This window comes from Moschus berezovskii, chromosome 15 (genome assembly GCF_049115385.1).
Source record: "Moschus berezovskii isolate FMDL1 chromosome 15, NW_MosBer_1.0, whole genome shotgun sequence".
Lineage (NCBI taxonomy): Eukaryota > Metazoa > Chordata > Mammalia > Artiodactyla > Moschidae > Moschus > Moschus berezovskii.
The window spans coordinates 21,717,121-21,743,417 of NC_142474.1; the positions used below are offsets into that span (position 1 = coordinate 21,717,121).

The following is a 26,297-nucleotide window of genomic DNA, read 5'->3' on the forward strand; positions in this document are numbered from 1 at the left end:
CATGCCATGAAGTGATGGGACCGGATGCCATGATCTTAGTTTTCTGAATGTTTAATCTTAACACAGCTTTTCCACTCTCCTCTTTCACTTTCATCAAGAGGCGCTTTAGTTCTTCTTCACTTTCTGCCATAGGGTGGTGTCATCTGCATATCTGAGGGTATTGATATTTCTCCCGGCAATCTTGATTCCAGCCTGTGCTTCATTTGGCCCAGCATTTCACATAATGTATTCTGCTTCAGCAATATATGAACTGTGAACTTCCAGTTGTTCAAGCTGGTTTTGGAAAAGGCAGAGGCACCAGAGATCAAATTGCCAACATCCGCTGGATCATGGAAAAAGCAAGAGAGTTCCAGAAAACCATCGATTTCTGCTTTATTGACTATGCCAAAGCCTTTGACTGTGTGGATCACAATAAATTGTGGAAAATTCTTCAAGAGATGGGAATACCAGACCACCTGACCTGCCTCCTGAGAAATCTATATGCAGGTCAGGAAGCAAGAGTTAGAACTGGACATGGAACAACAGACTGGTTCCAAATAGGGAAAGGAGTACGTCAAGGTTGTATATTGTCACCCTGCTTATTTAACTTCTATGCAGAGTACATCATGAGGAATGCTGGGCTGGAAGAAGCACAAGCTGGAATCAAGATTGCTGGAAGAAATATCAAGAACCTCAGATATGCAGATGATACCACCCTTTTGGCAAAAAGTGAAGAAGAACCAAAAAGCCTCTTGATGAAAGTGAAAGAGGAGAGTGAAAAAGTTGGCTTAAAGCTCAACGTTTAGAAAACGAAGATCATGGCATGTGGTCCCATCACTTCATGGGAAATAGATGGGGAAACAGTAGAAACAGTGTCAGACTTTATTTTGGGGGGCTCCAAAATTACTGCAGATGCTGATTGCAGCCATGAAATTAAAAGACACTTACTCCTTGGAAGGAAAGTTATGACCAACCTAGATAGTATATTAAAAAGCAGAGACATTACTTTGCCAACCAAGGTCCGTCTAGTCAAGGCAATGGTTTTTCCCGTGGTCATGTATGGATGTGAGAGTTGGACTGCAAAGAAAGCTGAGCACCGAAGAATTGATGCTTTTGAACTGTGGTGTTGGAGAAGACTCTTGAGAGTCCCTTGGACTGCAAGGAGATCCAACCAGTCCATTCTAAAGGAGATCAATCCTGGGTGTTCATTGGAAGGACTGATGTTAAAGCTGAAACTCCAATACTTTGGCCACCTCAAGCGACAAGTTGACTCACTGGAAAAGACCCTGATGCTGGGAGGGATTGGGGGCGGGAGGAGAAGGGGACAACAGAGGATGAGATGGTTGGATGGCATCACTGACTCGATGGACATGAGTTTGAGTGAACTCCAGGAGTTGGTGATGGACAGGGAGGCCTGGCATACTGCAGTTCATGGGGTCGCAAAGAGTCGGACATGAATGAGTGACTGTACTGAACTGAACTGAGCTCTGCATATAAGTGAAATAAGCAGCATGACAGTATACAGTCTTGACGTACTCCTTTCCCAGTTTGGAACCAGTCTGTTTTTCTATGTCCCATTCTAACTGTTTCTTCTTGACCTGCATACAGATTTCTCAGGAGGCAGGTCACGTGGTCTGGAATTCCCATCTCTTTAAGAATTTTTCACCTTTTGTTGTGATCCACACAGTGAAAGTCTTTGGCGTAGTCAATAAAGCAGAAGTAGATGTTTTCCTGGAACTCTCTCACTTTTTTGATGATCCAATAGATGTTGTGGATTTGATCTCTAGTTCCTCTGCTTTTTAAAATCCAACTTGAACATCTGGAAGTTCCTGGATCACTTGGAGAATTTTGAGCATTACTTTGCTAGTGTGTGAGATGAGTGCAATTGTGCGGTAGTTTGAACATTCTTTAGGATTGCCTTTCTTTGGGATTGGAATGAACACTGACCTTTTCCAGTCCTGTGGCCATTGCCTTGTTTTTCAAATTTGATGGCATAATGAGTACAGCACTTTCACAGCATCATCTTTGAGGATTTGACATAGCCCAACTGGAATTCCATCACCTGCACTAGTTTTGTTCTTAGTGATGCTTCCTAAGGCCCATTTGACTTTGCATTCCAGGATGTCTGGCTCTAGGTGAGTGATCACCCCATTTTGGTTATCTGCATCATGAAGATCTTTTTTGTACAGGTCTTCTGTGTATTCTTGCCACTCACTAAAAATGGGGGGGGAAAGATTTTTTTTTAAATGCAGCCATAATCATGAGAGCTGACCCTTCTTGCTCCCTCTGTCTGTAAGCGACAATGATGACAAGGTAGCTTGGGTAGACCTACCAGCTGGTAAAACGGTCTCTTTGTTGGGGAAACATTGAGAAGTGGCTGCCACTTACCAGGAGACAGCTCCTGAGCAGAGTTGTAGGGCTGAGGAGAATTGTGAAGCTGCAAGGAGGCAAGCAATTATGTTCCAGGTGGACAGAATTACCTGGACAAAGGCTCAGCACTGACCGAAGGGAGCTAGAAGTCCTGAATTGAGAGACCTTCTTATGTACAGTTTTGGGAGTTGAGATTGTCACAAAAATTAAACAGAGAGGAAAACTCTCATCCTTTTGCTATGGCCAGCAGGGGAAGAAAAATCTCTGGAGGAGGCCGACTTCACATGAAACATAGTTTTGCCGGTGACCAGGTGGGTGACCCCGGAGGAGTCATTTCACCGCTCCTCTTGGAGATTCACTTGCCACACATTCCCCAAGAACAATTCACTGCATCACTCAGTAAAAATGAGAATCTAATGAGATTCAGTGTATAAAGATGTAATATGTGGTTTCTCAGCACTGTTTGACAGTAATTCCGGTGGGTAGAGCCTGACTTGTGCTCACCAGTGTCAGACCCTGGTTAAGCACTTTCCCGTCATCGACCCATTTAAACCTCACACCAGCGTACTGAGAAAGTTTTGCTGGTCATTCTGTTTGGCAGGTGAGAGAACTGTGGTTCTAAGAGAAACTTGCTTGAGATTAAACAGCTAGCAAGGGGTAGAGGCCAAGTAACTCAAGTTCACCTTTGTCCAACCCTTCACCCTATGCCTTGTCATTAGCCCCAGCACAGCCTGAACTAAGGTCCACGCAGCAGAGCTGAGGAGAGCTGGTTGAAGGTCCCTGGATGTAGCCCCAGGGGCTCAAGGGCTCCCTGAAGTGACTTAACCTTGTTAGGCAGCCTTCATCAAGTAGAAAGCCCTTGGGTGAAGTAGCTCTTGGTGCAGACCTCTGTGTGACACTGACCTCTCTTAACCTGAGTCTCCAAGGAGGATAACAGTGGTCCTCCCCTTACAGAATGGCACAAAGCACGGAGATGGTTCCATGGCAAAATGGACAAAGTTTCTCTGGGTCTTTTGTCAGGAAAATCAGATGGTGTTCTGGAAAGAAGAAGCCCGGGGATCCTGACGTGACAGCCCGGGTCAGTCCTCTGCACATGTGATGCAACTGTGTGTAACAGGTGCGTTGCTCCCCACTCCAGGGCAAAGGGGAAATTGAGGGCTTCCGTGTTAGGGCTGAAGGGGGTACTCGAGAGGACCTCATCAATCCTGCTCAGAAGAGAGCAGGGACAAGATGATGGGACCTGCTGGGGGCAGGGGGAAGGTGGCTGAGTACTGAGAGCCAGGGTGTCACCTCTCTAAGCAAGTGTTCCCAGGGATATGGGTTAAAATTCTAGCCCTGCCACTTGCCACCCTGTAACCTTGATGAATCGCTTGTCTTCTGTGAGCCTCAGTTTCCTCATCTGTACAATGGGGACAAGAGCACTTCCTGGCAGAAGGGTGCTGTGAGGAGGTGATGAGGTCAGCTGTGCTGGGGAAGGCAGCCCTCCATCGTGGTGGTGCTGCAGTGGAAGCAGAGTGAGGCTGTCTCTACGATACCTCAGGTCACTTTCTTGCCCATCCTGGGCCTCAGGTTTTCCCTTTGTAAGATACGAGATTGCAGCTGGATAATCCCAAATGTCCCTTCCAGCTTCAGATCCAGGTCTCTGCTGCCCTGATTGCCCATACCTCACCTCCCCCAAAATCCCAATGGAAGGAATGCCAAGGGCCACACAGAAGGTGCAGAAATGCCTTTTTATTGCCTGGGGTGGAGGGCGAGGAGCATAGGGTGTCCTGACTGTGAGGAGGATATCTGAGAGGTGCCCTTTGACTGGGCTCAGTTGTCACTCCTGACGGATGGTGGCAGCACCGACCGTCCCAGAGGGAGACGGTACAGAGATTCAGTCAAGTCCCCGGGAACCAATCTGGAAGGAGACCCCAGTGTGAGGCATGGACACCCCAGGGCCCTTACCAGCTCCTGCGTTCAGCAGGCACAGCTGCCAGAGTGCTTCCCCACAGACGCTGCAAGCTCTGAGGCTAGGGAGGGACTGGCACCTGTAGTTTAGGGTCTTTCTCTGGCACCTGGCACTGACCCCTCTCCATCCCCTCACCCTCCCACCCCCTCACCTTAGCAACAATGGCCGATGTGAAAAGACTGATCAGGGCCCAGAGGAGCCAGGGTTCAGGGCTGAGTATATGATCAGGATCAGGGATCAGACTGAGATACGGGCCAGTGTCAGGGCTCAGTCAACAACTTGAGTTAAACTTCAACCTGACTGCATTCTGGGCTCAGTCAAGGAGCAGAATCAAGCACAATCTGGGTGTGATTAAGGGTCAGGACTCAGGCTGTGACCAAGATCAGGGCCCAGTCTGCTACTAGAGAAGGAAGAGAAGCCAAGCCTTGTTTCTCCTTCTCCACAGGCCCCTGTGGGGAGGTCTCATCCTTCCTCAGTCCAGGGCCCCAAGTCCAGTCCTCACCAGCAGGTGGGCATCACAGTGGTTTTTCTCATCTGTCCTCTTCAGTTTACAATTTGTTTTGCGGTTTCCTGAAGTATATCTGAGGGAACAAAATCAGTAGCATTTCTCCAGATCTGGATATAGCGGAATAGAAACTAGATCCCAGTGGCTGCCACCCCCCAGCAGGTCAGACCTACAGCAGTGGGACTTCTTGCATGTCCCTCTGTCTATCTGAGTCTCAGTTTGTTCATCTGTAAGTGGGCATGATAACAGTACCCACTCCACAGTGTTGTTGAAAGAATACAATGAGATGGTGTATATGAAGCACAGAAGTATGGCCCAGGTAACTGGGCCTGTGGCTATTTTCTAGAAGGACCACCTCCAGGACCTTGACACTGTTACTCAGCCCATTTCTGTTGCCCCCCCAGCCCTAACAACCCCAGTCATGCCAGAGACCCAGGACAATGAAAGCCCCCAGGGGCTGGGGGTGAAGCCACAACTCCTCATCAGAAGGGAAAGGGAAGGGGCAGTGTTCAGTAGCAATGAGTATGGGATATTAGGCTCTCTGGTTTTTCTTTAAATCCACTCATCAGCATGGCAGTGTTTGAAATTTTTCATTTCTGAGGAAGCCAAGGATCAGAGAGGTGGAACCAGTTGACCAAGACCCCACAGTTGCTCAGAGCAAATCCAGGATTTGAACCCAGATCTGGCCCGTCCTCTTTCTCTCATCAATCTGTGCAGCAGCTTCCGTAGGTTTAAGGAAGGAGGGTGATAGTAGCCCTCCATCTGCAGGGACACTGTTCCCCCAGCCACACTCTCCTGACTTGCTCGGGACAAAGGATCCTGAACTTCTCCAGGGTCCCCTGACCAGGCCTGCCTGTCAAGCAGGCATAGAGCTGGGTGCCTGCCCTTGGAAGCCTGCAGAGGGAGCCCCCCACCGCTTCCCCAGGCTGTGACTTACCGTTGAGGTTCCTAACCAAATTCTTATTCGAGGAGGTGATGACAGTGCGGATTCGTGGGCACAGCTGAGGGTCACAGGACACCAGGGAGAGACACAGCGAGAGATGGAGAGAGGAAGGCAGGAGCGATGTTGGGAGGGGGAGCGGGGAGAGGAGAGACGGGAGAGAAAGAGGACTGATCATTATCCGCCGGGAGCACCCTGCCACCACCCCAGAGGTGCTCACTACTCGGGACCTCACAGCTTCTGGCCCTTAGGAATCTCTAACAATGGAAACCTAGAAGGCCCAAATCTGAGAGCCAGAGCATGCTAGAGTCCTAAAACTTCAGAAGATTAAAGCCTTAAAATCTAGACTTTTAACATTCCAGCATGCTATGCTCTTAGAAACCTTGACCTTGGAACATTGGAATTTTAATCAGTCAAATGAGGCCCTGGAACCATAGAGAAGTGTTTCCAATGATTTCGTGTGTATACAATCCTCACAGATCTCATGAAAATGCAAATTCTTGAGTCAGCAGGTCTGGGGTAGGACCTGAGAGTCTGCGTTTCTAACAGGTGTCCAGATGAGGTCAGTGTTGCTATTCTGAGAACCACAGCTTGAGCAGTGCCCCTCCAGTTTCGTAAATCACAGTCTTCTGGAGGAATTTTTCCCCCATAAACCGTGATCCCCAGCCAAATCCCAGAGTTACTAATTTAGAATCATTTCTGGCACATGGTACATGTGGTTTGCATATGATGCACAGGAATCTTACAGTATGTGTACTTTTTATATTTAAATGAATTAAATAAAATTGTATTCAATAAAGAAGAATATTGCTAAAAGGCCTACTGGCAGTACATGGGTATGGTATATGATTCAAGTTGGAACCCAGTGATCTCAGCTCATATCAGATCCCTCCTACCCTTCTCCCCACACCAGGCTGAGTGAAGGAGGGGAGCAGCAGCTGACAGCCCAAAGGAAGTAGGCCCCTCAGAAGGGAAGATGCCCAAAGAGTACGGCCCACCCAGGGAAGGTCACCCCCGCTCCCCACCTGGCCTGGCTCTGAGCTGCCAGAAGTGGGGCACTCACCACAAACTGCACTAGGTAGGCCTCCACTTCATTCACAAGTGTGGTCAAAGTCCTTCTGATATCGCTGATCAGTCCAGTGAGGCTGGAGACGGCCCTGATAAAGACCAGTGAAGTTGGCAGAGCAGCCAAGGAGGAACAGTGGGAAGAGGGCGGGAGACAGTGGAGCACCTTGAAGTCAGGTGATTTGAGCTTCTACTCAGGGGATCATCACCTGGAACCACATGACTGACCAGCAGCTCATGAGAGTCCCATCACAAACATGAGACTTCATCCGTCCATCCATCCATCTATCCTTCCATTGATTCAAGCAGCATATATTTATACAGCAACAACCAGATATGCCAGGAACCAAGCCAGACTGGGGACACAGGAATAAACAAAGCACAAGCAGCTCCCAGTCTGGTAAGTAAGTATGAAAAGAGTGTGGCTAAGCCTGGCTCCTTCGCGCCTTCAGCCCCCAGCATAACTGTCACCTCCTCAGGGCAGCCCTCCCTGACTGCTGCGTAAGGGAGGGCTTTGTGTCATTGCGCCTGTTCAGTGTGCTGCTCTGCCAGGGAGGGTTGCCATCTGACATTTACCTCGTGGACTGTTTATTGTCAGACTGAATGCTTGTCTGTTTGTCATTCCCTCAAGAGAATAAGCTCCATGAGAGCAATTTCTTTGCCTGAAGTCACTGATACATCCTCCAGAGCTCAGAATAGTGACTGACTGGCATGGAGGATGTGCTCAGCACATTTTTGGCTGAGGTAATAAATGAAGTAAACCTACAATTAAATAGTAATGACAACTTGCGGAAGGTATTCAGAAGGGCAAGAGCAGATTCTTACAAGAGAGAAGAGGAAGAACCTTGTTTTAGACCCTGAGTGATGAGAGGTACATTGAGATGGGATGGGAGATAAGTGTACTTGGCATCCATAACAGCCTCTGCACGGGTCTCAAGGTAGAAAGAGTTTGTTTGAGGCTCAGAGCAAATGCTAGTGTGTCTAGGGCAGAGTGGCAAGGGGGAGAGCACCGTGATAAGAGGATGGACCCAAATCAGGTAGACTAGACGGCCCTGGGAGGGCTTGGGATTGTACCAAGAGTGGAGAGAAAAGCCCCCAGAGAGTTTGGAGCAGCAGAGTGGAATGCCATTTTACAGATACGGTCACTGAGACCCAGAAGGCTGGATGATTTCTCTGGAGCTATAGGCGAAGCAGTGTCCAGTAGGGCTCAATTTTTTCAAGTGATGGTAGTCTGCAAAGCTTATTTTTGGTTCTGGGGGTCTTTAGGCAACCTGTGATCATATCCCTTGTTGAGGCAGGATGGACTGACCTCTGCTCATGGCTCAGTCTGGTTCCTTGCCAAGGCCAACCTGCACCAGCCATTGCAGTTATATCTCCTCTCCCAGCCATGACTAGCATCAGCCTTTCTCCCTCCACCTTCTTCCCTGGGCTAAACATGCTCTTTCAAGCACACAATTTAAGATGTAGATTTGGTATGTTACCAGAAACCAGTGATTTAAAAGGAGAGGATTCAGTTTTCAAGACCTTATTTTGGGAATTTCCCAGTGCATGGAGGATGATTTGGGGACAATCTGAAATTAGAGCCCGTGGTAGGCATTTACTACTCCTCTTGCCCTCCTAACTAGAGGCAAGAAGGTAAACACAGTGAATTATTATTATTATCACTATATTATTATTATTGAGGGATATTATATAATATGAGAAGGGTCAGTTCTTCAAATAGACATAAGAGTTTAAATGTGCAAGCATCTAACAAGAGAGCTTCAAAAAGCATGAAGCAAAAACAGATAAAGCTGAAAGGTGAAATATGCAAATTCACAGTTATGGCCGGAGAGGTCAACACTGCTGTCTCAGCTAGGGGAAGAACCGAGAGACAGAAAGTCAACATGGATATTATTATTACTGAGAGCACAGTGCCAGGCTGTATGCTAAACACTTGCATCTTCTCATTTGGTCAACACAGTAGCCTATGAATCAGGCATTACTACCATCCTCAGTTTAAAATGAACACTGGAGCTCCTAGAGCTAAAATGATGATAAAACCATAAGTCAGTGGCAAAGCTAGCTTGTCTCCAGAGTTTCACCTCTTTTTCACCATATTCTGCTCCCTCCCAGATTTAGGAATAGGGCTGAAATTAGGAGTTCCAACTCCTCTGGGAGTCCCGCTCTGCTGAGATATCTGGGCCTGACCTGTTCACGACGGGGAGTAAGATCTTGGCTGGTGTGTAGGTGCAGTCTCCCATGACCAGCATTAAGGTACCATTTTCAGCAATTTTAAAGCTGATACTTGTCTGTAGGACAAAGTTGAGGGTCAGGTCAACAACGGCACCCAACAGAGGCCTGCAGGGAATAAGATTCACAGTTAACAGAGGTGGAGAAGTCCCTTCTTGTTGCTCACTTGAGTCCCCTTCTCTGTGGACATTATATAGGGCGTCTATGGACAATGTCAATATTGTCTGTGTGCTTTACAGAATCGACATTCTTATATTAGGTTTTTCTTCTCCTGGCCACAAGGGTTTCTCTCATGTGAAATTTTTATACAGTATTACACTGATGATTAAAATAAATATAATAGTCAACATTTCTTTAGCACAAATTCTGTGTTAGGTATTTCAAACAAAAATATTTTACCTGGATTAACTCATTTAATCATGACCGCACTACCATGACAGAAAATTACTCTCTCTATTTTCAGAATGTGGAAACACTTGGTATAGAGAGGTTAAGTAACTATCCCCCAAGATCTCATAGCTATTAAATGATGAAATCATAGTGCATTTAATTGATAAAGACTCTGCTGCACATCTTCATTTTATCTCTTTATATCTTTAAAGTAATCAAAACACTTAAAAATTATAGTTTCCATATAATTTTCATATGCTATTTGTTACATACTGTACAATACTATGTGGCCCATACTGGTCACTATCATTTAAAGAGAATCTTTAGAGACAAAGTGATGCTGCAGGAAACTTCATCAAAGGGTTATAAATGTTCGATCTTCTCAGTTTTCAAGTTTTATAATTAGATAAGCATGATGATTTTGGACATATATTTCATGGAGGATTTTTTAGCAAAAGATTGGTTATGGCTAATGTTTCTTAGAACATTTTAAATGTTAAGATTTCAGGTGTGTTTGACTCTTTGCGAGCCCATGGACCATAACCCACCAGGCTCCTCTGTCCATGGGATTCTCCAGGAAAGAATACTGGAGTTGGTAGTCACTCCCTTTTCCAGGGGATCCACCCTCTGGGCCACCAGGGAAGCCCAAAAATGCTGGAGTGGGTAGCCATTTCCTTCTCAAGGGGATCCTTCCAACCCAGAGATTGAACCCAGATCTTCCACATTGCAGGCAGATTCTTTACCATATGGAACCACCAAGGAAGCCCTTAGACCTGGAAAGGTCTCCTTCTTTTACAGATTGGGAGACCAAGTCAGAAGCATGGAAAAGTACCTGATGCCAGATTGGCGATCTATTGGCATACTGCACTGCATCGCGCAAACCTCAGATTCTAACCAGTACTCACAGGGTCAGGATGACCTTAGCGGTGATGGGGATACGCAGGTTGATGCTTGTGCCTTCAGAAGTCCCTTGGAATGTGATATTCCCGATATTGATGCTCCTGATTGTCAACCTGTGCAAAAACGACAATTCACCCTTGTCATTTCTCAGGTAGCCATGTCTGGGCTCTTCTCTATGCCAGTCTCATGCTTAGCGTTCGAGCCTGACTGACTTTGCCTGCTTTGGTCTTCATGACAGCCCAGTTCAGAGGCTGGATTCTCTCCACTGGATGGCATGGCAGGAGACGGCTGTAATTCCCCCAAGACTCCAGGGTGAATATGTGCCAGAGTCAGAATTTGGTTTCTTAAAAACTTAAAGTATAGTTGCTTTACAGTGTTGTGATAGTTACAGGTGTACAGCAAAGTGATTCAGCTATATATGGATAGATAGATATGTGTGTGTGCTAGTCACTTCAGTCATGTCTGATTCTTTGCGACCCTATGGACTGTAGCTCATCAGGCTCCTCTGTCCACCAGGCTCCTCTTGGTTCTCTAGGCAAGACTACTTGAGTGGGTTGCCTTTTCCTTCTCCAGTAGATGGATATAGATATAGGTATATATAGATAGAGATAGAGATACTTTTCATTTCACATTTTTCCACTTACAGGTGGTTACAAAATGTTGAGCATAGTCCCTGTGTTATACAGTAGGTCCTTGTTGGTTGCCTACTTCATATACAGCAGTGTGTATATGTTACTGCCAGACTCCTCATTTATCTCCCACACTGCGTTCCCTTTTGGTAGCCATAAGTTGTTTTTTCTATGTCCATCAGTCTGTTTCTGTTTTGTGTAAGTTCATAGCCTCATCTTTCAGATTACACGTATAAGTGATATCATGTGATATTTGTCTTTCTCTGAATTCACTTCGTACGATTATCTCTACATCCTTCCATTTGTTGCTGTAAACAGCATTATTTCATTCTTTTTTAGCAGAGCCAGATTTTGAACCCAGCACTGCTTGGCTCCCAGACTTCATGTATGGGGCCATGTATATGGTATAAATTCTAGTTTCCTCTGTCCTGAGGTCATTCAGACTTTTATACTCAGCTATATTCAGGGAAGAAAAGTTTTACTCCTTGGAAAAGCGACTTTAGGTACCAGAAAACAGGTAGAGACGAGGGTGAAGAGAGTCTTTATCCTGAACCTGAAATCACATGAGAAGAAAGCAAGCCTAGACCTTTAAGAGCCTTGATAGGTCCTGCAGCCCTGCCTCTAATTTTCCCAAACTCTAGAAGAGCTGGCCTCACATCAGTTCCACTCTCAGGGATGAACAAAGTTTCTTTTTTTTTTTTTTAACTTTTCTGTCTTTGATCTTAAACTTACCTCCCCAAACATATGTATTCTCTTTTGGAACAAAGAACGTCAATGTGAACTCAACATCAGTTCAGTTCAGTTCAGTCGCTCAGTCGTGTCCGACTCTTTGCGACCCCATGAATCACAGCACGCCAGGCCTCCCTGTCCATCACCAACTCCCAGAGTTCACTCAAACCCACCTCCATTGTGTTTGGTGATGCCATCCAGCCATCTCATGCTCTGCCATCCCCTTCTCCTCCCACCCCCAATCCCTCCCAGCATCAGAGTCTTTTCCAATGAGTCAGCTCTTCGCATGAGGTGGCCAAAGTATTGGAGTTTCAGCTTTAGCGTCAATCCTTCCAATGAACACCCAGGACTGATCTCCTTTAGGATGGACTGGTGAACTCAACATCAACTCACCGTAAACACCTGGGAGGTAGTAGAAGATTTTTAATATTGTACTTGTCCAACGTGATCTTAGCTTCCCGGATCTTCTCGTTAAGTAACGAGATCTCAGCTTCCTGGATCTTCTCGTTAAGTACCTCCTTCACAGGGATCATCTCCCAACATGTGAAATCCTGGAGTGACTGAAAATCAGCTTTCACTTTCTCAAAGATAGCTGCAAAAGCAATCTCCATTTAGGGTGATACACAACTTATGAAGCAGCTCCTATGCACCAGGAACTAAATGAGACTATTTGCCTCTGTTATTTCATTCAGTCTTTACAACAGCTCCATAAAGTAGGTGTTACTATTATCTGCACTTTCATATGAGGAAATAAAACATCAAAACATTAAGAAATGGGGCTAAAGTCACACAGCTAGGAGACCTTGTTCCTTCTATGCTGCTTTCATACTAACATATACTCATCATTCATCAACAAAACAACCAATCCACTTTGTAGGCAAGAGATATTGATTGAACTCCAGCTTCTAATAGTGAAGCTCTAATGAGATACTCAAACAAATGAAATAAATTTGGAAAAAACTAAGAAATGGAAAACGTAGAATCAAGGAAAAATTATGGCTCCAACTCATGAAAGTGGCCAATAGGATTCCCAGGAACAGTCTTGCAGCAGGCCTAGAAAGAAATGACTCATCCAGGAGAAGAAGGACAGAGTGTCCTAATGGGGGTCCTTCAGAGAAAAAGGGATTTGATAGAATGATGGCAGATGTAGAATGTCACATTTGGAAAGAATTAAGAATATATATTTTGAAAGCAAGTCAAATGAGAAATAAGGCAATAACTAGTCAAGGAAAAGCAAAAGGCTACAGGAAAAGATATGTAATCATAGTAGTTCTACTTGGCTCTGCAACGGATGGTATCACCTGATTATAAGGATGCAAACAGAGATGGAAGCTACTTCTGGTCCTGTAACTTACTAGGTGATCTTGGTGCAGACACTCTGTTTCTGAGCTCAGTTTTATCAGCAATGAAACTGGAAAGTATATTTTTGAAGGGTGCCTGAAGTTGGGGGCGGGAGGAGAAGGGGACGACCGAGAGTGAGACGGCTGGATGGCATCACCAACTCTGTGGACATGAGTTTGAGTGAACTCCGGGAGTTGGTGATGGACAGGGAGGCCTGGTGTGTTGTGATTCATGGGGTCGCAGAGAGTCGGACACGACTGAGCGACTGAACTGAACTGAACTGAACTGAAGTCCTGGCAAGGTTTCAAGGCAGTCATTTTCAGAAGTTAGTTTCTCCTATAAAGAATGTTTGTCAGTGTGCTGGTAATGTTTACAGGAAATGAGAAGGCCAAGTTCTCTTAAGAAATCAGAATTAAAAAGCGATATGACTAACTGGTTTGGGTGGACTCTGGGAGTTGGTGATGGACAGGGAGGCCTGGCGTGCTGCGTTTCATGGGGTGGCAAAGAGTCGGACACGACTGAGTGACTGAACTGAACTGAACTGATGACTAACTGCAAAGGCGGGTAGTTTTAAGCCTACCTAGGTTTGGTAGGGATTAATTTCCAATTAGATAATACAAATTACCAAGAAGACTGAATGACCCAACAGAAGAATATGCTGCAAATATAAATAAAATATTTCATTTAAATAATGTAAATGACAAATAAAAGATGAAAAATGGAGTGAATTTTTTCAAAATTAGAGAAATAGGAGCCACTGATCATCCCACCTGCTGACTCACGTTCAGATGCACTGTCATCAATCTCAAGTCCTTTTTTAAGAGCAGATTGCAGCTCTCTCTCAACATTGTTGTCAGGAAGAGATGCTGAAGTCCCAGTGAGCAGGCCGCACAAGAGAACAAGTCTCCAAAGCTGAAACATCTTGTCCTGACACCTGGACAGTCATGGGAGGAACAGGAGTGAGAATTACCCACAGGGAAAGGGGATCTTTGATGAATACCTTTCACTTACACTCAATAGTGCTTGAATGTAGATGTGGCTATCTGCTCTCTTACAGCTGGGCAGCCCAGGTCAGGAAGCTAGAGCAACTTGTACAAAGATACACCACCACTGAGTAGAGGAGATAGTATTTGGAAAGTCACGCTTGACTCCAGGTCAATGCTCTTTACACAGAGGTCATTTGCATTTTCTGGCTTCTCTGCCTGGAACATTTCCCTCTTCTTTGCATTTTTACATGAGTCACTTCTTGCTGAGTCTCCAGCTTCAGTAAGATATCATATCTTCTGTAAAGACCACTCTAGGCCCCTTCCCAGGGTCTAGGTCAGGGGCCCTCACTCCACCATCTTGTAGTCTTCATTCTCTGATCAGAGTCCTTGGTACAATTAGTGATGACTTGCCTCCTTTCTCACCAGGCTGTGAACCCCTTAGATAGGGACTGTAACTTTGTGAATTCCCAACTGATAGTAAAAAAACCTGCACCTAATACAGTACAACAAAATAAAGGTTTGCAGAATAAAAGTATGAACAAATAAATGGACACCACATCATGACCCCACATTGCTTACCAGTTTGACACTTCTCCTAATATAATTGATTTCTTAATTTGCTATATTGAGAATATTAGCTAATTCATGTGGCCCTATCCCTCTGCCTCTTGGCCCCAGAGCCTTTTGAAGATCTCCATGTGGGGTGAGATTAAGGGGAAAGCCCACCATTCACAGGTTTGGAGGAAAATACTTACAAAATCCGTACTCCCATGCACAGTCTCCTGGAATTCTGCTGGGTGGTGATGGCCTTTATATGGTGGTGTTGGGGTGGGAGGCTGCCCCTGGAAACAAGCCCTGGGTCCAGGGCCATCCAAGGAGACTCCAAAGAAAATAATGCTTGTCTAGAGTGAACAGAGAGAGACTTCCAAAGCAAAGGTCACCCAGGATGCTTGAATTGAAATGGGTGGATATGGAGAGGACTCTGTGCCAAGACTAAGAGCAGGTTCTCATGGCAACTCCAGCTGCCAAGATAGTGGCCATTGTCGGTGAGGTTTGGGGTAAAGACTGAGAATGGATGAACTGGAGAATGTTGTGATAGGAGGACCCATAGTGATCATCCAGCCTAATTTTGTCATCATTTGGAAACTCAGTTCAAGAGAAGGAGAGCAACCAGCTTGAGGTCACCCAGTAAGACATGGACAGAGATTGCTAGAATTATGCCCCATGGAGTCAGGGTCAGGGACTAGTGAGTCATTGTTTCCAACTCTTCTCTGATTTTTGAGTGCTCTCCACCACATCCCTCACAGTGGAGCCAGCCTCAGGACAGATGTTTGTAATGATTCATTGCTCAATACCATCCTCCGAAGTCTGCCTACTCATTTAACTGGCAGAGTCCTCCCCGAGAGACAACAGTATCTGCCTGCAAAATACCTTCTTTTATGCGGTCTCCCTCTGCACACTTGCCCCCAACCCCTCTGCTCCCAATGCAGCAGCCAGAGGGGTCTCATCCAGTGAAACCCAAAGTCCCCATCACGGTCCCCGTGTCATCTGCTCACTGCACCTCCAAACCATCTCCCTCTCCCTCCACGGTCCCTACTGTCTTCCTTCTGTTCTAGAAAGATCCCAGCCTTTTTTCTGCCTTGGGCCTCTGTACAGACCATTCCATCTTCCTAGAACTCTCCTTCCTAGCTGTCACTGGCTCTAGACATCACCTCACAAACTGTGACCATCCACCAGGTGGTCCCTCTGTTTCCCCGACTCATCTTCTGGTTGGCTTCTTTCACAGCAAATTATCATCATTTGACTTTTTTCTCTTGTTCTCTGCCCTCAGCAACTTTTTACCATCCTTTGCTCTGTAGCTTTCCTCTCATATGGGTCCCCCAAACCTTGACCTGGCCATAGAATGCTCCAAGCCTCTCTGGAGCATCATATAAAGCCATCCACTCCCTGGGAAGATGGTAAGGGTCCCATCACCAGAAATGCTCAGGAACTTGGCCAGATGGCTGCTAAGATCCTGTGTGATTCGATGTAACTGTGAGCCATGATTCTAAACCTCCTTAGTCTCTACAAAAACCACTGTTACACATTTGTATGACTCTTCTTCCCAGATATTTTTTCTCCCTGAGTCTGGCTCACGGAGAGCTATGATTCTGAGCTATGGAACATGGAGCTATGGTTCCCTCAGGCTTCCTGCCTCTTTCCTTTTCTCAACCTCCCTGCCTCCCAAGACCCCACCTCCACCTGGCCATGGCCTCCTGGAATCACAGTGGCTGGCGCTATTTCTCAGCATGGACCACACCCAGGACAAAGCCAGCTTCTTGCACTGATATCAGTCTCCTCTCATGGCTGAGCTTTGAGGTGAAATGATCTTCATGCTTGATCCCTGGTGGTGAGTCTGGGGCTGGAACACAAGTTCCTACTTTCTAAGGAACCATGTTCTCACGGTGTCTCACTCCTTTAGAGGTTCATTGGCTCTAATTCACATGAAGACAGAACTTCACCACACAGTCAATGTCTCCCATCTGCTAAAGGACTTAGGGGACTCCTGAGCTTAGTACACACTAAACTAAATCTACAAAAGTGGAGAGAAACCATGTCTTCCTTCTCTCTGAGGCCCTCTGTCCTCTGCTCCCTACAGTGTGTTTGGAACTTTTGAAGAAGCATATTCATACTTACACATAGGAAGACATGAACATTCAACATGCATGCATGCATACCTGCAAGAACAAGACAGCATCACTAGATTCAAGAAAACACCTAAAATTCAGTTCAGTTCAGTTCAGTCGCTCAGTCGTGTCCGACTCTTAGCGACCCCATGAACCACAGCACGCCAGGCCTCCCTGTCCATCACCAACTCCCAGAATTCACTCAAACTCATGTCCATCGAGTCGGTGATGCCATCCGGCCACCTCATTCTCTGTCGTCCCCGTCTCCTCCTACCCCCAATCGCTCCCAGCATCAGAGTCTTTTCCAGTGAGTCAACTCGTCGCATGAGGTGGCCAAAGTATTGCAGTTTCAGCTTTAGCATAAGTCCTTCCAATGAACACCCAGGATTGATCTCCTCTAGAATGGACTGGTTGGATCTCCTTGCAGTCCAAGGGACTCTCAAGAGTCTTCTCCAGCACCACAGTTCAAAAGCATCAATTCTTCGGTGATCAGCTTGAGACCATGTTACCAGAGTTCTGGTGAAAAAAGGTCTCTATGCACAAAAAGGGCTATGGGTGTCCACAGATTGCCTGGGTTTGTTTTTGTCCTTAAAGATACAGTTAAGATACAATTATCTGACAGAGTTCACTAGAAAGTGAAGCCATACAAAGGGAATGAGACACTGTATCCTTTCAGTGCCTGGATCCAGCTGTGCCTGATGTCCTCTGTGCCCTAGACTTTCCAGTTCAAATACATTTCTCCCTCCTGTCTTTTTTGTTGACGTCGGTGTGATTTGGGTCCTGCTGTTCAAACCCACAGTAAGTCCTGACTCAGCACACTTGTAGACTCACATCTGCTTCCTCCCTTCTGATGACTACTCGAGGGTCACATGACCACACTGGAAACGTAACAGACTTCAAAGCCTCAGAAGATCTCAGAATTCAAAATTTAACCTCTTTGCTGAAAAGTCTTGGGAGCTTGTGGCCCAGAGAAAGAGAAAGACTCATCCAAGACTACATCCAAAGTTTCAAAGTGGTTTGAACCTCACTTACTTTCCTCTTTCATTTCATCTCTTTTGGTTTGGTTGACATTTTCTACTTTGGGCAATAGTCTTAGGGGGGAAAAAAAAGACTAACCAGAATCACCTCGTAAGTTTCTTTAAATTGTAGATGCCTGAGCCCCTCCCTAGGTACTTAGGCTCAGGGGCTCCAGGGTGGCCGACCAGAAATGGAAGTGACTGGACTAGATGGCTCAAAGGTACTTTCTACCTTGAGTTCTATGAGCTGTGACCCCCATGCCATCCTCTGGAACCTCAGCTCCACCTAGACATGACCTCACAACCCAATATGCTTATGCGGCTTCATCTTGTTTCCTCTTCTCAGCAACCACACAGAGGGTGTTACTGCCCCCATTTCCCAGCTGAGGAACGTGAGGTTCAGGAGGGCAGGATGACTTGTTCAAGGTCACAAGGATAGGAAGGGGCAGAGCTGGATAGTGACCCAGTTCTGTGCCTTCTCCCATCGAGGTCGGCTGTTCCAGCTCCCATCCTCTGGGGGCAGCAGCGAGTTGCATTCTTTGGCCCGAGTGTCCAGCACCCAGGAAGGCCACAGGTGAACGGCTGGCCCTGGGCTTGGCCCTGCAGGTCCGCTTTAGCCATTGGTGCTCACAAAAACCCCATGAGGAGACTTGAAGTCCCATTCTCCAGCTGAGGAAACTGAGGCTCAGGGAAGAGAGGTGACTCACACAGGTCCCACGTGGACATGGCCCAGCATTTGGGTCACCAGGGAAAGACCTTTCACCCAGATCACACTGAGGCCAACTGGTTTGGCAGGAGCGTCTTTGGACTTAATACCCTGTTTGTTCCTCAAACTCTGCTGTTTGATTTGGTTGTAACGCCTGGTGCACTGGGCCTGTGTCAACCCAGAACACCCGGTCCAGGAAGCACAGATCGGTGGCCACTGGACATCAGACTGGGAGCACTGGCGTAAAGCTCTGGGTCATCCAGGATTAATTTCCATTTTCCCACCTGCTTCTCAGTAGGAACCTGTACGCCTGACCTGGACATGAAGGTGGCCAGGGCAGAATAGGGGCAGGGCTGGAGGCTTGGGGAGTCAGTGTTCTCCACGCTGACTGTGATCCCACCATCAGAGCACAGAGCAGCCTGACCTTGGGGTTCAGATGTTGAGGAACCCATCCAGCAGAACCTTGGACCCGTCAGCAGACCACCCTCCCAGGCAGTCTGTGTCCAGTTCTGCAAACACTGGGGTCCCTCTTCCCCTAGTTGTGAGCACAGAGCTGAAGTCTGTGTTAAAATCTTGTGAAGGGAGTTTTCCTGACTCAGGAACACAGGCCAAGGGCCTGAGTGTGATGTAGTGAATTCAATCCGGTTTTGCCCCAGTCTTCACCTGTGCTTGGATCCTGGCTCCAAAAGGAAATTAAAAGCATACCTCGGGGGTGGTGCTCACACCCCGGCTTCAGTGCTGGGCCAGCTATGTTTGAATCCTCTCTCTTAACTTGTTACAGGTTGTGCAGTCTGGACAAGGAGCTTCATCTCCCTGAGCCTCAGGCCTCTGTGTGTGAAATGGGATTAAAGATGGGATTCTCCTCCAGGTGTGTGGTGTGTCTGCAGTGGGATAATGTGTATGAAGGGTGGAGCATGAGGTAAACCCTGATATGCAGTAACACCAGAGCTGAAATGATGGTGACAGCTGCTCCTGTTGTCCGATCACTTCTCTCCCTCCACCTCAGGTCTCCCATCTGCACTTGGCCCTACCCCAGAGGGCTATGGGGAATATGAAGTGAGACGATAAAGCATCCAGCATGCTTAATGCTTAATCAATGGCTGATGCCCCTCTTATTTTCGAGCGCTGGATGAGATAAAATGGTCTCAGGTGTCCGGTATACCAGTGTCCACAAATTTTGGCTTCCTTGGGTGAAGGTGTATCACCTCCCTTGGCAGGTACACTTCCTCATAAGCCTCAGTTTCCCTTCTGGGGCTGAGTTAGCAATGAGAGTACTATGGTCCCAAATACAATCTGATTGATTATAGGAACTCGATGAAGCTTTCTGCTAAGAAGCCCTTGCAGGCAGCTCCTGGACTTGGAGGGAAGGATTGATTAGTGATGTCTGCCACAGGTTCAGGAGGGGAGAGTGGAGGCACTGTGTGTTTGCCACTGTGGGACCAGGTCATATCCAATGGCCCTTTATCCAGCAATGGGCACACCAACACCACACGTTCATGGAGGGTGGGACTCTGGGACCTGCCTGGTGCTGGGGAGAGGAGAAGGAGACCCCTACCTAGGTCCCAGGTTTGGCTCTGTTAGTAGCCTGCTTTGTGACTCTGAGTATGATGTTTGTTTGCTCTCAGGGTTTCTGTTTCCTCTAACTGCAAAATGAACAGAGGTTTTCTGCTAGACGACTGACCCCTCAGGGCTTTGAGAGGTTTCAGGAACACCTGGTGGTTACTTGCTACACTCCCACCAGCTGGGGCAGCCCACACTCTTGCTTTGAGCATGAATCCCACCAGCTCTTTGGGCACAGTGATTGCATCCCATTCTCTGAAACCATAAGGGTCAAGACCACCGTCTTCATGCTCAGGGCCTGACATAGACACTCAAATATTTATTACAGCTTTCAGAAGAGTTTTTCTTTAATGCTGATTAATTAAAATGTACACATTTAGAAACCATGCATTTCATTATAATAAGAGAGAAGCTTTGGCTAGAGTCAGCCTTGGGTGTGCATCCCAGATTTCTCCCTTCTTGTCTATGTGACAGCAGGCAAGTGACCTAACGTCTCAGCATTTTTTTAACCGTGAAATTAGAACTAGAGTGTCTTCTAACTTAAAAGAGCTGTTGGGAGGATTAAATAAGGAAATGTCAGTAGAAAGCCCATGGCAGTACTGGCTGGAGAAGGTGCTGCATGAATAATAGTGATCATCATCATAGCTAGTATTGCAGTACATAGTAGTGAATGGTGACCTAAGCAACATTTGGAGCCCAGGAAAATGGGGAGGGTGACAAGGGGCAGTGTGTGCAGTTCTTAAAAGTATTACAGGCCTGAGCTCAAGTCATGGCATTGCCACTTACTAGCCTTATGAGCTTTCCCTCTCAGAGACTCAGCTTACTCACCTGTAAAGTGGGCACAATGGGTTTACCTACGTCATTGAACTGGTCTGAAGGGTACACAGTAAGCATGTGTGAACCTGGACTCACAGCCCTAAAGATGTGCTTTCTTCCTCTTCTACTTGAGTGGGAGCCTCACGAGGCAGGGATCTAATCTGTTTTGTGCCCTGACATGTCCCCTGTGTCATAACGATGTCTTGTGATCGTCGCTGATGGACATGTTTACTGACGTGTTGTTGCTGCTGTTATTATAGCACATAGACCAGGGACCCTGCCCACGGGTGACTTCCCTGAGGGAAAGCACGTTGCTCTGTTTTCAAGTACTTTCCATGCACGTCTGCCTCTCCCCAGACACTGGACTTCTGTTGCATTGAGACCCACCCCTACCTTCTCTCTGGTCCATCCCTGTTCAGGTGACCACAGGTATTTGTGGTGGCCAAAGGTGTGGGCCTGACTGGCCCAAGGTTTCTCCCCTACACACGTTACTCCAGCTAGTGGGGATGTAGCCAGTTGTCCGCAGATATTCCTGACCACCTCTTAGAGCCCTGAGGTTTCAGCTGAGTAGCAAGAAACCTCTGTTCATTTTGTCATTAGAGCAAATGGAGACCCTGGAGAAAATGAACATCTTACTCAGAGTCACAAAGCAGGTTATAAACTGAGAAATGACTGGAACCCACATCAGGGACCCTCCTCCATCCCGCATCACTAGGCAGGTCCCAGAGTCCCACCCTCCATGAACGTGTGGTGTCCACATGCCCGTCACTGGTCGGAGGGACCATTAGGGGTGACCTGGTCCTGCCCTGGCAAGCATGCAGTCATTCCACTCTTCCCTCTGAACTTGTGGCAGACATCACTAATCAGTCCTGCCCTCCAAGCCCAGGAGTGCCTGGGAGGGCTTCTCTGTGGAAAGCTCCATCCTTTGTCTACAACCAATGAGGTATACTTGACACCTTAGTTCTTAGAATTTCTAACATGGTCCTGGACTGGAAGCTGAGACTTAGTGAGAATCAACACTTTGCAACCAAGGGAGTCAGAATTTCTAGACACAGGTCTATACACAAGTCAGCAAGGGAGTCAGAATTTGTAGACACAAGTCTACTGGAAGTCTGAGCCCATCTAGCTCATGTGGTCTTTATGGCACACAAACATAAGAAATGTAGTTGCCTTTGATTAAGCGTAAAGCATATTGGATGCCTGATCTCCTCATGTCATCCCCTCCATAACCCTGTGCAGTGGCGTCATTGCAGATAGGGGATCTGAGGTGGAGGGGAGTGAAGTGACCAGACGCCAGCAATAATTACAGTCATCATCATCACTGTTGTAGCCGTGCATAAGGGGCCTGCACACATGATCCCTCCACATCCTCACAGCACACCTGTGAGGACAATCATAGTTCATTTCACATTAGGGGACCTGAGGTTAAGGGACATGAAGCCCCTTGTCCAGGAACCACAGCCAGCAACAGACAAAGAGAGGATTCAAACCCAGTGTGCCTGACCCCAAAACTGGGCCTGACAACCACGCCCTCGGTATGCATTTTATATACATTTTGCCACCAGCATCCGGGTACCAGGTTTTACTCATTTACTTACTAATTTTTGCTCATTTTATAATGGGGCAGCTGAAGCCTGGGGCCAACACTGTGTCTGAGTTCACCACATCTCTCTGGAACCCCTGGGCAATGGCTCTGAGGTGAGAAAAAGTCTCTTCACAAGAGTTTGGCTCAGCCCTGAGCTCTGTGCCCACAACCAGGGAAAGAGGGACCTGTGCTATTTGCAGAACTGGGTACAGACAGCCAAGAGGGTGGTCTGCTGACAGGTTCAAAGCTCTGCTGGATGGGGTCCCCCATGTCCCAGGCCCAGGCTTGGGCACCTGGCCTGCCACCTTCTCCCTGCTCTGTGCTCTGATGGTGGGACGACAATCAGGGTGAGGAAGGCTGGCCTCTCAAGCCTCTAGCCTGACTTCTAGTTTGTCCGGGCGGCGTTTATCCAGACCCTGTGAGATGCAGCTGGGGGACTGGAGGTGATGGACCCTGGATGACCTGGAACTCTCCACCGGTGCTCCCAGCCTGTGCCAAGTGGGCACCCCTCTGGGCTTCCTGGATCGGATGTTCCGGTTGACAGGAGCCCAATGCATCAGGTGTAACAACCAAGTCAAACAGAAGCGGTCAAGGACTAAACAAGATATTCACGTCCATGGACGATCCTGTCCCACCAGCTGGCCTCAACGTGATCTGGGTGAAAGGTCCTTCCCCTCGGGCGCAAATTCTGGGTTCCTGTCCTTGTGAGACCTGGACGAGTCACCTCCCTTCCCTGAACCTCAGTTTCCGCAATTGGAAAATGAGGTCTTCCAAACCTTATAAGGTTGTGGTGAGCATCAGTGGCAAAAATCGACGAGCAGCGTCAAGCCTAGAGCCACGCATTCACCTGCACCTCCTGAGTGCTGGACGCTGGGGCCAACAACTGGGACTTCTGCTGCCCCCAGAGACTGGAAGAGCCGACCTCGATGGGGGAGGACGCAGAACTGGGTGCACTCTTCAGCCCTGTCCCTTCCCATCATGTGGCCTTCAGCAAGTCATCCTGCCCTTCTGAGCCCCACGTTCCTCAGCTGGGAAATGGGGCAGTAGCACCCCTGCGTGGTTACTGAGAAGATGAAGCAGGATAAGCGTGTAGGTTGTGAGGGTCATGTCTAGGCAGAGGTGGGGCTCTAGAGGAAGGAGTGGAGGCTCAAGCTCTTAGAACTTAAGGTAGAAAGTACCTTTGGTCCATCCAGTCCAGTTATTTCCATTTCTGGCCAGACACCCTTGAGGCAGCCTGTCTCGGAGCTGGTAACCCTAAGTATCTAGGACGTGGCTCAGGCTTCTATCATTTAAGCAGACTTATTAGATAACTTTGTTGATCTTTTTTTTTTTTAAAAAAAAAGCAAAGCTTAACATATGTGAACAAAAGAACGTAAGTGGGGTTAATGTCACGTGTACTTTGAACTCTTCTCTGGGCCATAGTCTCCCTAGACTTTCCAGCAAAGAGGTTAAAATGATCCATTCTAAAGGAGATCAGTCCTGGGTGTTCATTGGAAGGACTGATGCTAAAGCTGAAACTCCAATACTTTGGCCACCTCATGGGAAGAGTTGACTCACTGGAAAAGACTCTGATGCTGGGAGGGATTGGGGGCAGGAGGAGAAGGGGACGACAGAGAATGAGATGGCTGGATGGCATCACCAACTCTATGGACATGAGTTTGAGTGAACTCTGGGAGTTGGTGATGGACAGGGAGGCCTGGCGTGCTGTGATTCATGGGGTCGCGGAGAGTCGGACATGACTGAGCGACTGAACTGAAGAGAAGATGAATGTTAGCTGAACCTATTGTCATAATCATTTCATAATACAGAGAAATCAAACCAATGTCTTCAGCTTATACAGTGATGGATGTCAATTATTTCTCACTAAAAATGGGAAAAAAAGATTGTTAAAATGTATAAACCATTATTATGAGAGCTGACACTTCCTGCCCCCTCTGTCTGTATGAGACAATGATGACAAGGTAGTTTGGGCAGACCTACCAGCTGGAAAACATGGTCTCTTTGTTGGGAAAACATTGAGGAGTGGCCCCACTCACCAGGAGAGCGCTCCTGAGCAGAGTCGTAGGGCTGAGGAGGATTGAGAAGCTGGAGGGAGAGAAGGAATGATGACCAGGGGGATGGAACAGCCTGGACAAAGGCTCAGCACTGACCCAAGTGGGCTAGTGCTCAAGAGGAATCCTGAATTGTGAGACCTGCTTGTGTACTGTGGTGGGAGTTAGTTCTGTTCGGTCACTCTGTCGTGTCTGACTCTGCAACCCCATGAACCACAGCACACCAGGCCTCCCTGTCCATCACCAACCCTTGGAGTCTACCCAAACCCATGTCCATTGAGTCGGTGATGCCATCCAGCCATCTCATCCTCTGTCATCCCCTTCTCCTCCTTTCCTCAATCTTTCCCAGCATCAGGGTCTTTTCAAATGAGTCAGTTTTTTGCATATGGTGGCCAAGTATTGGAGTTTCAGCTTCAGCATCAGTTCTTCCAATGAATATTCAGAATCAGTTTCCTTTAGGATGGACTGGTTGGATCTCCTTGCAGTCCAAGGGACTCTCAAGAGTCTTCTCCAACACCACAGTTCAAAAGCATCAATTCTTTGGTGCTCAGCTTTCGTTATAGTCCAACTCTCACATTCATACATGACTACTGGAAAAACCATAGCCTTGACTAGATGGACCTTTTTGACAAAGTAGTGTCTCTGCTTTTTAATATGCTTTATAGGTTGGTCATAACTTTCCTCCCAAGGAGTAAGCATCTTTTAATTTCATGGCTGCAATCAGCATCCGCAGTGATTTTGGAACCCCCCAAAATAAAGTCAGCCACTGTTTCCACTGTTTCCCCATCTATTTGCCATAAAGTGATGGGACCAGATGCCATTATCTTAGTTTGTGGGAGTTAGGATTGTCACAAAATATAGACCGAGAGGAAAACTCTCATCCCTTTGGTCTGGCCAGCAGGGGGAGAACCAGCTCTGGAGAAGGCTGACTTCCAATAGAACCCAGCTCTGCCTCTGACCAGCTGTGTGGCCCTGGAGAAGTCCTTCCCCTCTCTGAGACTCAGTTGCCACACCTATTCCAAGAACATTCACTGCATCACTCAGTAGAAATCAGAATTGAGTGAGGTTACACTGTACAAGGATTGAATATGGGATTCTCAACACCGTTTGACAGTAAGTCCAGTGTGTCGAAGCTGACATTCACCTTGTGCTCACCAGGTCTCAGACTCCGTTTAAGCATTTTCCACACATTGACTCATTCAATCATCACAACAGTGCAACAGGGAGGTTTTGCTGTTAAGTCCATTTGGGAGGTGAGAGAAGTGTGGTTCTAGTAAGTTGCCTGAGATCACACAGCTAGCAATGGGCAGAGGCCAGGTCAAGCTCAGCTCTGTCCTACCTCTCACCTCACGCTGTGTCAGGAGCCCTGGCACAGGCTGAACTGAGGTCTTCTGCTCAGGAGAGCTGGTCCAAGGCCCCCCAGCTGCCCAGGGGCTCAAGGGCCCCCTGGGGTGACTCGACCTCGTGAGGCCGCCTTCAGACCGCAGGCCCTGGAGTGAAGCAGCCACTGTGTGACCCTGGCCTCCTTTCACCCAAGTTTCCCGTGAGGATGACAGTGGTTCTTCCTCACAGAATTGCACACAGTACTGAGATGGCTCCTTGGCAAAATGGGCAAATGTTCACTGGGCCTCTTGGCAGGAAAATTAGATGGCCTCCCGGAAAGGAGAGGCCTGGGGACTCTGAGGTGATAGCCTGGGTCAGTACTCTGCAGAGGTGATGCAGCAGTAAGTAAGTAAGTAAAGTCGCTCAGTCGTGTCTGACTCTTTGTGACCAGGTGGACAGTAGCCTACCAGGCTCCTCTGTCCGTGGGATTTTCCAGGCAAGAGTACTGGAGTGGGTTGCCATTTCCTTATACACAGGATCTTCCTGACCCAGGGATC

General features: G+C 47.4%; 1 protein-coding gene across 1 annotated transcript; it reads right to left on the reverse strand.

Moving 5' to 3' along the window:
- Nucleotides 1-4,064: 4,064 nt before the first annotated feature.
- On the reverse strand, nucleotides 4,065-14,161 carry LOC148775377 (short palate, lung and nasal epithelium carcinoma-associated protein 2B-like). Its single transcript, XM_088844375.1, has 9 exons — nucleotides 14,043-14,161; nucleotides 13,814-13,965; nucleotides 12,084-12,282; nucleotides 10,338-10,445; nucleotides 9,001-9,150; nucleotides 6,809-6,902; nucleotides 5,743-5,806; nucleotides 4,803-4,881; nucleotides 4,065-4,249 (listed from the first exon to the last, which is right to left on the reverse strand). The coding sequence occupies exons 2-8, from the start codon at nucleotides 13,950-13,952 to the stop codon at nucleotides 4,844-4,846; spliced, it is 792 nt and encodes a 263-aa protein (XP_088700501.1). The 5' UTR covers nucleotides 13,953-13,965; nucleotides 14,043-14,161; the 3' UTR covers nucleotides 4,065-4,249; nucleotides 4,803-4,843.
- Nucleotides 14,162-26,297: the final 12,136 nt, after the last annotated feature.